The sequence below is a fragment of the Branchiostoma belcheri genome, unplaced genomic scaffold (genome assembly GCF_001625305.1).
Source record: "Branchiostoma belcheri isolate BF01 breed outbred unplaced genomic scaffold, Haploidv18h27 scaffold9, whole genome shotgun sequence".
Classification (NCBI taxonomy): Eukaryota; Metazoa; Chordata; class Leptocardii; order Amphioxiformes; family Branchiostomatidae; genus Branchiostoma; species Branchiostoma belcheri.
Window position 1 is genome coordinate 2,884,951 of NW_017804575.1, and position 13,988 is coordinate 2,898,938.

The 13,988-nt window shown below is 38.1% G+C and overlaps 1 protein-coding gene across 5 annotated transcripts in view; it reads left to right on the forward strand.

The window, feature by feature from the left end:
- Nucleotides 1–13,988, forward strand: part of LOC109487836 (carbonic anhydrase-related protein 10-like) — a 181,495-nt gene that overhangs the window by 155,864 nt on the left and 11,643 nt on the right. For all 5 annotated transcript variants that reach the window (XM_019791925.1, XM_019791926.1, XM_019791924.1 and 2 more), the window contains 2 exons: nucleotides 1,349–1,421; nucleotides 7,617–7,771. In XM_019791925.1, coding sequence (XP_019647484.1) covers nucleotides 1,349–1,421; nucleotides 7,617–7,771 — 228 coding nt within the window. The remainder of the gene's footprint in view (nucleotides 1–1,348; nucleotides 1,422–7,616; nucleotides 7,772–13,988) is intronic.

The following is a 13,988-nucleotide window of genomic DNA, read 5'->3' on the forward strand; positions in this document are numbered from 1 at the left end:
GAAGAGAAGAAGAAGAAGAAAGAAAGAAAGAAAGAAAGAAAGAAAGAAAGAAAGAAAGAAAGAAAGAAAGAAAGAAAGAAAGAAAGAAAGAAAGAAAGAAAGAAAGAAAGAAAGAGAAAAAACTTTTAAAAAAAAGAAAGAAAGAAATGAGATGGTGACTGATAAAACACACAGGAAAAAAGTGAGCCACAAGTTTAAAAACATAGCTTCCATATCTTTAACATTGTAGATGGCAAAACACCAGCTTCCGGTGATATGAGAGATTTCAGAAGTGGTTTTCAAATAGAGCAGCTGTCAGGAAAACAACACCTTCAGTATTGCTTTTTCACTGCAAATCACTCAAACCAAGGGCCAGAGTTATTACCTGGCATGTTTCATCCGCCTCAAGGCTAACAGGGAAGGGCTGCACAGAATAGAAATAACACCCTTCGGATATCTGTCATTGGTACAAAATGTAGAAGATTATATCACATTCCCATTACAAAATTTCTGACAGGCTGATTTATCCAACAAAAACCAAGTCTGAAAAATTGATGCAGCCTCTAGGAGATTTCAGTTGGGATGGAAGCTAAATACTTTTAAGTGCTAGGTCTATAGTTTGTACATTATACATGACACAATATGGGAGACAGTACTGCCTTGAACTTTAAGAACCTAATCATGGCCTGGTAAACTTTAACATTTACTCTGAGTACTTATCCTCGCCATTTTGGTAACTTTGAATGCCCCTTTGTATTCTGCTGACATTTCCTTACTAATACCCAATATCAATCTTGTATGGAAGTGACCATCCAGCAACGTATCATATTGCAAATTTCTTCATAGCCTACTTCCAGGTATTAAGGGCTTTAGAGTGATGCATCTTCTTCCACTCCTTTAGCAGTTCAATCTTGACACACTATCTCTGCGCTTTTGTAGTTCTTATTCAAATTCCTATTGAACATAGTGTAGACTTTAATTTCTGTCTGGACATGTTTAGAATAAGAACTCAATATCTGGAACATTTTTGAAAGGACATATTTGTATTTCAAGCTGGCAATGGCCTTTTTTTATGTTCAACAGTTCCTGGTTCACTTTCAAGATGGTTTTATTATTGCAGTGACCTCTCAACTGCAAATTTATGACCTTCAAAATCACAATACAGCAAATATGTGTTAGTATTTCTACTGCATTTCTACATAATTGCTTCAACTGTGAAATTTAGATGCAGTGAAAAAAATGTTTTTTCCTCATATTGAAACCCCTCACAAGCAAATCAATTGACAGTAAGGTACCATAATCTTGAGTCTATACTATATATTTGTTTATCCCATTATATTCTATAACTGTAATTTCTTTTACCTTGCAGATTGGGAATACAACAAACCCAGAGCTGGACAAACTGTTGTGGAATGACAGATTACAAAACGTCACATACAAAGGTAAGGCTATGAAGTTAAGGTTTTTAATCTTAGGCTGCTTCCCATTAGTTTACCCTTCTTTTCCTTGACTGTCAATGTTCAAACTTGCTGACATGTTCACATGGCAGCACTGCGTGTGTGTGTTTCCACCCTCTCACAGCAGAATGTACTGCGCCTGTGCAAAACCCATATTTTTCGTGTTTCCATTGCATGTTTGGTCAATATTGCATCAGAATTTTGCCCTTTAATTCGCAGATGATATCTTTTCAGAAGCAAAATTTGAAAACTATTGACAAGATGTTGACCTTTAATATGAGTACAAACTTAGAGGAGACATTCTGCCAATTTGAAAGTGCTATGCACAATACATTACAGGTGTTGTGCTAGTACAGTTACTGTACATTCTGCTAATGTGCTCACATGTGACTCACTTTATGTTAAGATTAATAAAGACAAAAAGGGCATGATTTCATTTGCTTCCACTTTTGTAGCCTTCAAGTCACAAACTGTGGCTGCATTTTCCATCACGTTGAATGGTTGAATGCTAAAAATCACACTTTTTTAAGCAAATTTGTTAACCATGCAATTCAGTCAGCCTTGTAAATTAGTAGTTCTATCAGTTACTGCTCCAGGACAATTGCTATTGTTCCATTTTTACATGATTTTGATCAAGTCCATCGTCTTTTATTGATAACACAGCTACCTTTTCTTAATGTACCAAATCTGTATTGCAACATAATAATATATACATATCAACAGTTCTTAGAATTAACCATCAAAACCCAATGGGTCAGACCAAACAATGCCCCCTCCCCACATTTAAACCTTCAGTGGAGTCTTCCAACTTCAGCCAAGAAGTCCAATTCTCTGCTGTCCCAATTCCGCCCCCCTCCCCCAGTGCATGTATGGGACGGATCTATAGGGGAAATGTATTTTGCGATGATATCAGACATTTCGTTAGGAAACTCAATAGATGTGACCCCCGGCGTCGACCTCTGGCTCCGAGGGGAGCTACAATTCAGCGCCGGTCCATGTATAATTGAATGGCAGGCATCCAAACCGGCGCAGTGTCTATATATGAAGATTGCCGGCAGAAGAAACCAATCTGTCCTCATTTCCACCAGTAAAACGTAATGATGGCTCCTTCCTGCAGGAAAAGGAGGATTGAGATAGAATTGAAGTGAATGTTTTTTCAGGCAGATAGGAGCTATGATATGCTATTGCAGGGCTTGAAATCCTTTTTATGCATAGTACATGTACCTGTTCTGGTACAGGCTACAATGAAAATTACCTGCACCAGACAATTTTCACCTGCACCACTCAGAATTGAGAAAGTATGGACCATACTAAAAACTATTCAGAAAACATTCAATGTGACATTACGTATTGTATACTTCATATAACTAAGTTCATATAACAGTAAATGCAGCAAATAAAAATCTGCATATATTTTTAATATATAAACCCAGTGCAGGCAGATATCACAAATACCTGCACAGCTCCTATTTTACCTGGACTAACCTGCATATACCCAGTACATGGACCAGTGCAGGTTAGGTGCAGGTAGACATCAGAAATACCTGCAAAGCTCCAATTTTACCTGCACTAACCTGCATATACCCAGTACATGGACCAGTACAGGTCAGGTGCAGGTACATGTAGACATCAGGAATACCTACACAGCCTCCATTTTACCTGCACTAAAGGTGCACATGCACATGTTATTTCCAGCCCTGATAGGTGTTTTGTGGAGAGTGTTCACCCCGAGACAGATGTTTGATATGGCCCATTGAGGAGAAGCAATCATGTTGAAGTCACATCATATGGAACTGGGAATCACGATGCACAACTTACGAGCTGGATCAAATCAAAACTATCAGAAGCCTCTGGCAAATGGAACTTCTGTTATTTTGTGTGAAACGCTTTATTGGCCAAAGCAAGAAGACTAACATTCCGTGTTCTTGAGTGTTCGTAGTAAAAGTGTTGTATCACAACAGTTTCAGTACCAAGGACAGGTCTCAAAATTATAACTTAGTGAAACACTTTAATTCGACACAGACATTTGCCGCCTTGCTTGCTGTGATCATGCATTAATTTCCAGCTATATCCAACATATCATGCAATATGGAACATAATTTCTGTATACGGGATCTTATCTCAAAGTTTACACCTATAAACCATTCTTGATACAAGTTTCATTTGTGTTGCTGTAAATCCTGTATTAAAAGATATTGAATTGCATAACGTATGGCTTATCCTATGAAGCTATATCTTTGACGCAGTGTTTGTAGTCAAACTGTGTGCCTTGAATAAACTCCCACCATCACAAAATACCTCCTCACACGATTGAGTTTTATCACACTCATGCTTCTTATGGTCTTCCTCAATATGATTTGGTGAGTTTTATGGAATATCGATGATAAAAATCTTTCGTACCTTCTGTGCCGCAAGAAAACAGTAGAGTCGTATTCGGCTTATTTGGTTGAATTCATGTTTTACACCTCCATATGGGAGGAAGAAAGTTATTGTTGATAGACTTTCGTTGTGATAAAGAAAATGGCTATTTTAGGCCTTGTGTTGCTGTTAGAATGAATAACTTGAAGATATGTTGAGCCTGGTGAATATCACACAGTGCACTATTAGTAGTGGCTTAAATATGTCCTAAGGCTTTCAAAGTATGATTGTTGAGCAATTTGGAATCAGGAATACTTTTAAGTTCTTCATAGGTGATGAATATTATAATTATGACAGTGTTAAAGATAATATTTACTTGTTGCTCATACTGAAACCCTTGTCCTGCTGTGCGCAACATATGTCGCGCGGCACATACAGTACCATCTATATAACACCCTGTATAGGTACGATTTGGGGGTATTTCTCGTGCAACGCATCACACCGCAGCGAAACGCAACGAATGCGGAAGTAACTATGCCACTGCAGGGCAAAAAAAATTGGTGGTCTATGATCTAATTAAGACATGAAATTATTGAAAGATATTGTGCCAGGAATGCCAGCAGGACAAGGGTTAAACTACTTGTAACATACAATTATACATTCAAGTTTGTATGTACCATTATGCATTATGATACCTTTAGTTAATTCTATGTAAAGTAAAAGACTTATTTTTACTCTTTTTAAAGCAGATTTCTATAGTCTCCTGCATGGACCATTTATTTATCTAGCACTGATTTTAATAAGAATTGTTAATTCTATGTTGTTAATTCTATATAAATTCTAAATATAATTCTATGATCATGTTAATTCTATATAAAGTAAAAGTTTGTTTTTACTCTTTTTAAAGCAGATTTCTATGGTCTCCATTTATTTATCTAGCACTGATGATAATAAGAATTTTATTACATTTTGAAATTGCCACGTATTCTTGCAAATACCTGATGCAAGAGGACATTCATTTTTACAATTGCCCTACATAGCAAGTCAACCTTTATAGATATTACAGACCATCATGGTGGTGCCTTTTGTCATACTGACATAAAAGACACCTTCCCAGATGTTCATAGTAAGTGGTAATGTCTCTTCTCCTGTGAACCACAGAAAGACCTTATGGCAGAGTCTCTTAGTGCTGTTTAAGGTTGTATTGACAGAATTAGTGCATGATCTGTGAGCTTCATGATTTCAGGCAATATATACACAATCCCTCTGTAGATGTGCTATTTGGGAGAAATTAATGGATAAAATAAATAACAAGAATATTATATTAAAATTTGAGATACATCTAATAGCTATTTTAGATAATAATTTGTTTTAAATATTACCTTAAGTTTGCAGATGGAAAGCATACTGTTTCTTTTTCTTCTCTAAACACATACATGTACATGTAAGGTCAATGACCAGTAGACCAGAGGGCAGTCACCATGATGATATATTGTAATTGGTGCTGTAGCAATGTTCTCAATCCAGCTTTATATCCAGAAGAGCTTCTCTTCCACTGGTCTTGACAGAGAAGATTTTTACAGATTCATTGTACTGGGGAAGTTTTCCTAGCTCTTTTCAACAAGCCCAATGAACAGTGGACCACAGCTTAACGTCCCGTTCTGAGAACTACTGTAACAGCAGATGTCGTTGTTGTTCCAACTTTTCTCAACAAGGCACCTCACAGAATGTTTTATTATGATGGTAAGATGTAACAAGGTAGTTAACATCAAGCCGAGATGTCTGCTGTGGATGGTGTTACACCATTGATCATCATCGCTGCATCGCGAGGGTTGGGCAGCAGTCCAAGTGAAAGATTACACAATCTTGTTAGTGGCATTACCTGCAGACATGGGATGTTACTACCCAATGAAGTATGGAACGCAACTGAAACATTCTGCATTCCACGCATGTGTGTGGATGAGTGTGTAGAATTGGTAAAGGTAGTGCCGTAGCCTTTTTGAGGCTGTCGGGCAGTGGGTTGTTAATTGACTGTGTCTAGGCCACGGTATTGGATGGCGGAGCCCATACCTCTTTTTGCCCCACCTTTTATCTCCCCAACCAAAGTCAGGTACCATTTTTACACCTGGGTGGAGTGAGGACAATAAGACTTAGATTCATTACTTGTACTTGGTAGTTTTTCGTAATTGATTGCACATCAACATGCCTTGTCTCCTTCTGGATTTAATATCATGTATAAGCCAACTGCAAGTTATGGTTATTGCTATTTTATATTAACTGGTTTATTTCTAAATTGATATCGAATAGACTTTTGAGTGATGCTGTAGACACACATACGTAGTACACAGATTTTAATCCAAGTCTTTCATCCAACTTCAGCAAACCAAACTAGCCAGCCCTTTCCTGACAAGTACGGTAAACTAAAAGGTATCTCATATCAAATCTTCACTGTTCCTCTAAGATGGTCCTACGTGCTATATCACCCCTTTATTTAGAGTAGTCTAGGTCCAGGTTATTGCTTTACCACAGCCTTGGACCATACCACTTATTAGATGGAGGGGTGTTATTGCGTAAGTGACCCTAGATGGAACAAGGAAAGGGATCTATGCACAGTTATGCAGAATACGGATGCCCGAACACATCACAAAATTGCTCAGGACCAGCACTGGCGTCGCATGGGTCAAATGCACATTTCAGTATCAGTACAGTAACTGATAGTTTTCACACATGTACGCATGGATGCACAGTGGTAGCATCCTATGGCCATCCATGCACATTTTCCTAGCATTTCTGTGTATCTGTATCAGTATAGCCGGTATAACCGCCCTTCGGCGTAACACACCAGCTCCTTGGTGTGGTACAAAATCTCTGCACCATTCTCTGTCTGCAGATTTTATTTTGTGCGTTGTTTGATGTAACTTTTGCTAACATAATTCTGTCAGCTCGCATATATCTGCCACACTGAAAAAATGGGTCTACATGTAAACAGTGCAATGTCTCCCAATATAATGCACTCCTACATACTTAAACTGTGCACTAAGAGATCTCTCAAACACACTGTTGTTCAAAGTGACGGTAATATGAAATGGGGCAGATAAATGTTAAGGAGGTTACATTGTACATCTGTGTTGTCCATCTGTGTTTTGTGACTGTGGAGTGTTGTGTCTGTCCTTGCATGCTGCTGCTGAATCCTGCAGTTTCTGTGATGTGTTTGTGGTGTTTGCAGCCCCTTTTGGCTGAAGTGCAGAAACCGGCACGATGACAGAACGTACTTTGCCTGCACGAAACCCATCTAATGTTTTGTGCATTATGAGAACTTTGGTGCAACATCTTGTTTTTGCGTATTTAAGGATGACATGCCATTAATAGTTTTCAAATGTTGTGTCCAAAATAATTTCACTTTTAATGGGCAAAATTCTGATGCAACATTGACTACACTTAAAAAAAAAAACATGAAAAATCCAGATGTCACACAGGCACAGCAAAAACTTACCACTGACAGTTAGAAAGATGTTGACATGTAATAGATCTCTGAAGTTCCATTAAATTTCTAAGTCTATCAACAACACAGAAAGATTGTAAATCACATAAATGTACTAGAGAGTTACCAAAGACATCAGAATTCTATGCCAGACAGTATCTTGTCCAACACTGCATTTGAAGTGAGTCATCCTTGACTAAGCAAATATGACTTTAAACGAGATGTTGTACAAAAGTTCCATGCACAGACAGATTTTGCGCAGGCGCAGTACATTCTGCTGACATGCTAATAATAATTATAAAGTCTGCCTGACGCATTGTATTATATATTTCACCATGTAGGAGCAGCAGCAAGGGTGGAGGACTTCAACTTGACCAACCTGTTCCCCACCACGCCCCACTACATGACCTACCAGGGTTCCCTGACCTCCCCAGACTGTGCCGAAACAGTAACATGGATAGTCATGAACAAGCCCGTCTACATCTCCAGAAAAAAGGTCAGTTCTAAATATTCATGAAATTTCATCTGTGATTGACCAATTTTTGGACATTTTATCTTGTAAATATCAACGCCATTCGGGCAACATTGTATGTCATGTTTGTCTGTTATGTTTGGTATCTTGAATTGAATTGAATTGAAGTTAAATTCAAGTCATAATGAAATGAAGTCACTTTCCGTCCAACACTGGAATGAACTGGGACTTGCCCTAAATTTTTGGCTGACTCCTTTGACCTTGTTCATGGAATGGACCCGTCTTCTCTTGGAACATGACGAAAAAGACACTAGAAAATGTGTCACCCCAGGTAAGAAAAAAAATTAGAAGTCTGGTTCAGAATCAAGGATTTTGACCCAGATTAGATGAACCAAGCGTAAAACTGAGCACCTAGAGACCACATAAGCAACATAATAGACGTTAAACATTAGGACAACAACAACAACAACAAAATCCTTGATTCTGAACCAGACTTCTTTGCAAGAGGAGTGGAGGAAGCGGTCTACATTAGAGCTCACTGACCAGTACCCTGAACAGAGACAGGGGGCGACACAAGTTATCTGGCATGTATGACCCGCTACTACATGTACGGTGATCGTCACATGTCTCTGACGTCACGTTCGTTCCATGTAAGATAATTGAGAAATACTCATCATTATAGAATGGATTTATTGCTCAATACGGTTGTATGACATAACTTACTCTAACTTGCTCCAGTATGTGTTTCATACCATGATTACACAGTACACATGGTGACATCATACCACATCCTACCACCCAGGGCATACCAGGTCATAACCCTGTCAATCAACTGAAATCTCCACCCACTCACTTCCAATCCTTTCTGCTGAGGACACCATACATACAAACTCCCCTAAACCAGCACTGCCCAAAACAATACTTCTAACCAGGAGGTAATCAAAATTCTTCCTACACCCATTGGTGCATCTCCGGATCCTTTTCACAATTTATTTCTAATGGTATCTCCTTAAAATGTGTACGTCTGATGGCTCTTCTTAAAATGTATGCCAGTCTGTAACAGTTCAAGTCATCCACATCTTTTGACTGTTGCTAATTCTTTTGGCGCCTCCACCATTAAATGCACATCCAAAATCAATTCTAAGCCCCAAGATACAGTCCCTGTGGACATAATGTTTATTTGATTATGCTTTGGAAGTTTTAGTACCAACCAAATTATGCATGACTAGTACCGGTATAGGTGAATTCAAACTTTAATTCCCATTAAAGGCACACCTTTTGTTTATGTCTGGATGACTGTTAAGCACTGAACCATATTCAATCTTCACTTTTGCTATTCAATTGTATAAATCAAGCAGAAAAAAGTGAACAATTTTCTGGAACCTTAAAATGCAATTTGTCACCAAGTACACTACATTGTAGGGCCACTCTTCTTAGCTTCAACTGTTCTAGTGAAATCATGTTTATGTGAAGAGAATGGGATAAGATTAGCAATTCAAAGGAATCCTGTATAACGGTGCCCTCTCTTGCCTATTTCTCATCATCAACATGCTATTTGTTACACCCTCTAAGAAAAGAAGAACCTTGACATTAAGCTGTAATACTGGTTGTCGTGCAGTACCCATATATCAGTCTGTAAGATTGAACATGTCCCAATTCAACAGAGGTGGTTCTAATATAACATACCAAGACTCTCAGGAAATCCCTTTAAATTTGCTTTTATCATACCTTTACTAACATGATTAAGGTATTTGTTTACTCGCTGAAAAAGACGGAAATAAAGTCTCAGAGCTCTCAGAGCTAACCTAAAAAATTAGGTGCACGAAAATTTTGGGGGTGCACCATATAAGATAAAATTATTAAGTACTATAACAAGATTTCATCATTTTTCTGACACTTGGATGTTAAGAATATGCTGTATACTAGTACTACTACACATTTAACATCTTTACATATTACCTAAACCTATGAAAATATTTGCAATGATTCAACGTTGTGTACATGAAGAAAGCAGCAAACTATACGCATCTCTCATTGTTTCTTAATTAGCAGGCAATAGTGGAAAGGACTGTGACGGATGTTTGCAGCCAGGGTCTCATTACTAGTCTGAAATATGGGGTAATTAATTAGCTGGATTAATTGGCTCTGGGTGCACGAGTCAAGGAAAAGGGCAGGTTGTCATGAAGGTGACGGATTGACCTTGTTCGCATCAATACAAGGGCAAGTAGTTGGGGTGGCGGAAGCACTTTGTCGTGCCCTGGTGTATTTAGTGCTGTGTACAGGTCCGGATTCAAGTCCAGAGGTTTAGGTTCAGGTACAGACTTGTATTTTGTTTGTGGGCAAAGTCGTGGCCACATAATTTACGGAGGCCGATACATGTACTTGACAAAACCCAATGGTAAAAATGTTTTCTTCATTTTGCATAAAAATGTTTGACTATTGAAGATTCCAGGTTTAGGACAAAAAGAGGAATGTGATATGATTTTTTTCTGGAACTAGTTCAGGTTTTTGGTCCCTGATCCAAGATTACAAGTTCTGAACTAGTTCCAGCAAACCAGTAGACAGCACTAGTAGTCCTACGTGTATCATACTGCCAGGCCACACCAATTTGATTTGTTGGTTCTCAGATCTTTGCAGGAAATCAATGAAATAGGTGGGCAAAGCAAATTAAGAATGGATAACTTTTGTAACAACATGCAACTTTTTACATCATCTGCATGGATCTTGTTTGGCTCAGAGCTTAGGCCATGTTGATTTGATTACATGGATGACATCCGCGTGGGTATAAGTTTTGTCCGTTTCAAAAAAAAGTTTTGACCATACTGTAAATCTTACAAAGCAACTGCAAAATTACCAAATATATGCTAAAGATTGCAAAAAAAAAATATACTGGAGAATGATACTAATATCTTAGAATGTCAAAATCAATTCCAAAGGAAAAGGACAAAATGTGAAGAAATGAAAATTAAGATTCTATTATTTGTCATACCATACTCTGTGTGTTCAGTCATTTGTTCATCCTTCGTGACCACCTAGATTTCATAAAGAAGGCACCTTTTATTTTGCCAAACTTTTTTTTTTTATTCGCACGCTTGCGTCAGTTTTGGGGTTTCCAGAGGATGTCATCGATATAATCAAATCAACATGGCCTTTAATCTCTGGAAAAATTCCCCTCACTGTTCCAGTCCATTGTGTGATTCAGACATCTTCATTTGACCATAGAACATGGTAGAATTTGCTTCCCATGTCATGTATAATATAATTACACATTCAAGTGGTGTAGTCAGTCTTCTTGAAATTGACATGGGGGAGGGTAAGGAAAGACCAGAGATTTGCAGGAGAAAGTTGACAAATACAATTCTTTTTAAATTTTCAACTTGCAGCAATCTGTTATAAAATCTAAGCATGCAAGTTTGAAACTATATGTATCTATATAAATAGAAAGAGAAAGGACTATGACTACTGGAAGAGATGAAGAATTTTTTAGTCACTCCTCAACTAAAATTGATGGTCCAAACATAAATGAGACAAGATTAACAAAATTTTCTGAGCCAATATTTCCAGTCCCCAGTTTACAGCCGAACTTCCAGCATTTCTGTGATGGATTCTGCAGACTTTTGTATATATACATATATATTTATTATATATTAATAATTGTTATTGATCAATGTATTGATTTTTCCTGGCCTAGTCATCATGCTCCCATCATATAAAACATGCTGATGGGTGCTTGCGTTTGCCATTTGATTCGTGAACCATCAATTAGCAAAGCTTCATAGGGCAAGACTTGGGTGCGGTTGAAGACAGTTGCCTTTCAATGGCCCAACTCCCTCTGTGTGCCCCAATGACTACCTACTCTGGAGTCATAAAAAGACACGAGGACAGTATTGTATAAAACTGGATTCAATCAAGATTTACCAATACTGCAGCTCTACCAAACTGGAGAGGCAGTGCTTAATGACCTCCCAGGGGAGAAATTTTGGCTGCAGTTTTGGCCCCTGGTCTAAATAGGATGATGATTACAACCAGTGAATAGATGAGGAGAATTGGACCAAACTCCCGAGTCCTTTGAATGTTGAGAAAATGAATGGGACAAAAGTGGAAGCACCAGAAATAGTTGTGAAGTCTGCAGAATTCATCATTGAAATGCTGGAAGTTCGGCTGTAAACTGGGGACTTCACATATTGACTCAGATGGATCAGTAACCAAAAAATCTACAGCTCTTGTGAGATGAAAAGAACATTTTGATAGTCTTGTCTCATTTAAGTTACTGTAGACCATCAATTTTAGTTGAGGAGTAACTAAAAATACTTTTCAAAATCTTTTCCAGTAGTCATAGTCTTCTACTACTAATTTGAGAATAAACTCTAATTTGAGTATATTTCTTATGCAGCATACTGTATAAATGCCCCTTAGTATGTGTTGTAGGTTTTTGCTGTTAGATTGTAGTGAACTGGTGTAGGTATGCGGCATGGTGGCATCTGGCTATATTACACCTAGCCTTTGTACATCTATATTGTAACTCTAAGCATATTGTGTAAAGCTTATAATATATAGTAATGCCCCTGCTGTACATGGGGAGTTCTACTCTACAATGTCCTAGGAAAAACAAGTCTTTGAACACCTTAATCCTTGACTTCTAATGGAAGAAAAAGTCAGAACATTAAGTTGGATTGGACCCTTTGTTATGTCCTTGGTGCTGATATTGGTGTTGCTGTAAGTTCCCACCAAAGCATGAGAGAAATCCGTAGATTTTTAAGGCAAAATATTGTGTAAATGCTGTTATGGCAGTCTTTACAATATGTAACAGTTAACATGTTGTCCTTAAAGGCACACAAAGGAATTTCAGGGCAGTAAAACTGTTTTTTCAAAGTCAACCTTCTGGTGTTTTTTTAGCGAAGTAATTTAAATCACCCCATCACATAGCGTACTGATATCTGTGAGGCAAAAATGCGATGAAACTGATGCAGGAAAACAGTTGCTTGTTTAGTATTGCAGCTGCTCCTAGCAATTTATTGGTAGTACCCAAAAATAAAGGGACTACTCAAGTAGCTTTGTTTTTCAAACACGTCACATATAACATGGTGCCAAGAATGGGCTAAGAAGTAACTGTTACAGTACATCTCAATATCAGGTAGGTTTCCTCATCCAGAATGTTTTCGTTTTGCCCCCCCCCCCCTGAAATTGCGTTGGATGCCTTAAGGCGACACCAATTTAATTTCTTGGTTAACGGATTAGCCCGCTTCATTTTTTTCTGATTTGCAAATAAAAATAAAAATTCAGAATCAACTGCAAAATGCTCATATTTTGCCCTGAACAGTTGAAAACAGTCCTTTTCTTCCTAGTTGTTACAGTTATTCCATCTTTCAATGCAGTGCTATCATTAAAAGTTCAAAATTCATTGTTTAAATTTTGAACCAGCCTGGTGTGTTGACTTCATGGCTCCTATCGTACCATTTTGGGCCATAATAGGATGCCTAGGCCTGTTTTTATTTTTACTTTTTTCGCCCGCCCGCTCCATTATTTTTCTAGAAAAATCCGTTAACCAAGAAATTAAATTGGTGTGGCCTTAAGACAGATTGTCAGCGTGTCACACCTTTAACAAAGGCTCTCAGAGCTGTTGGGCGGACCTGTCGATCCTTGTAAATTATTCAGTCCTCATGACTTATTCAGACTTCCGTCCTGATGGCTGGCTCCCCTGACTCATATTTAAGTCCAGAGTGATGAATGCCTGACCAGTAGATCTTTGAAGATGGGAACTCTGCCTTTGTGATAACATGTGCAAAGTTACTTGTATCTATTGTAGGGGATGGCCTCGGGTACTGTCCACAAGGGTCTCCCATAGATAAATCAAGGGTTGGGAAGTCAACCTGAAATAAACTTTGGCCATCAGCCCATTCAAAGTTTGGCCGGCAGAACTTTCCAAGATAGAAACTTGTGCTTGTGGAACTTAAAAGCCACTTAAAAGCTAGTAACAATTGCCAGTGAGATTGTCAGCCCATCCAGTGTTTGTTTTTAGAATTAAAAACTTCCTTAGGTAGCTGTGAATTGAAACTAATGTGCTTGTGGGACACTTTAAATCTAAGTTTGAAAATTAGTACCAAAAACCAGTGAGGTTTCCAGCATATGAGCAATGTCAAAGTATGAGAATAGAGTGTAAAGTGCAGACTCTAGTTTTAGGAACAACCTGTCTTAGTACCGTAACAAGTCTACTTAAGAAAATCCTGTCTGGCTAATCCTG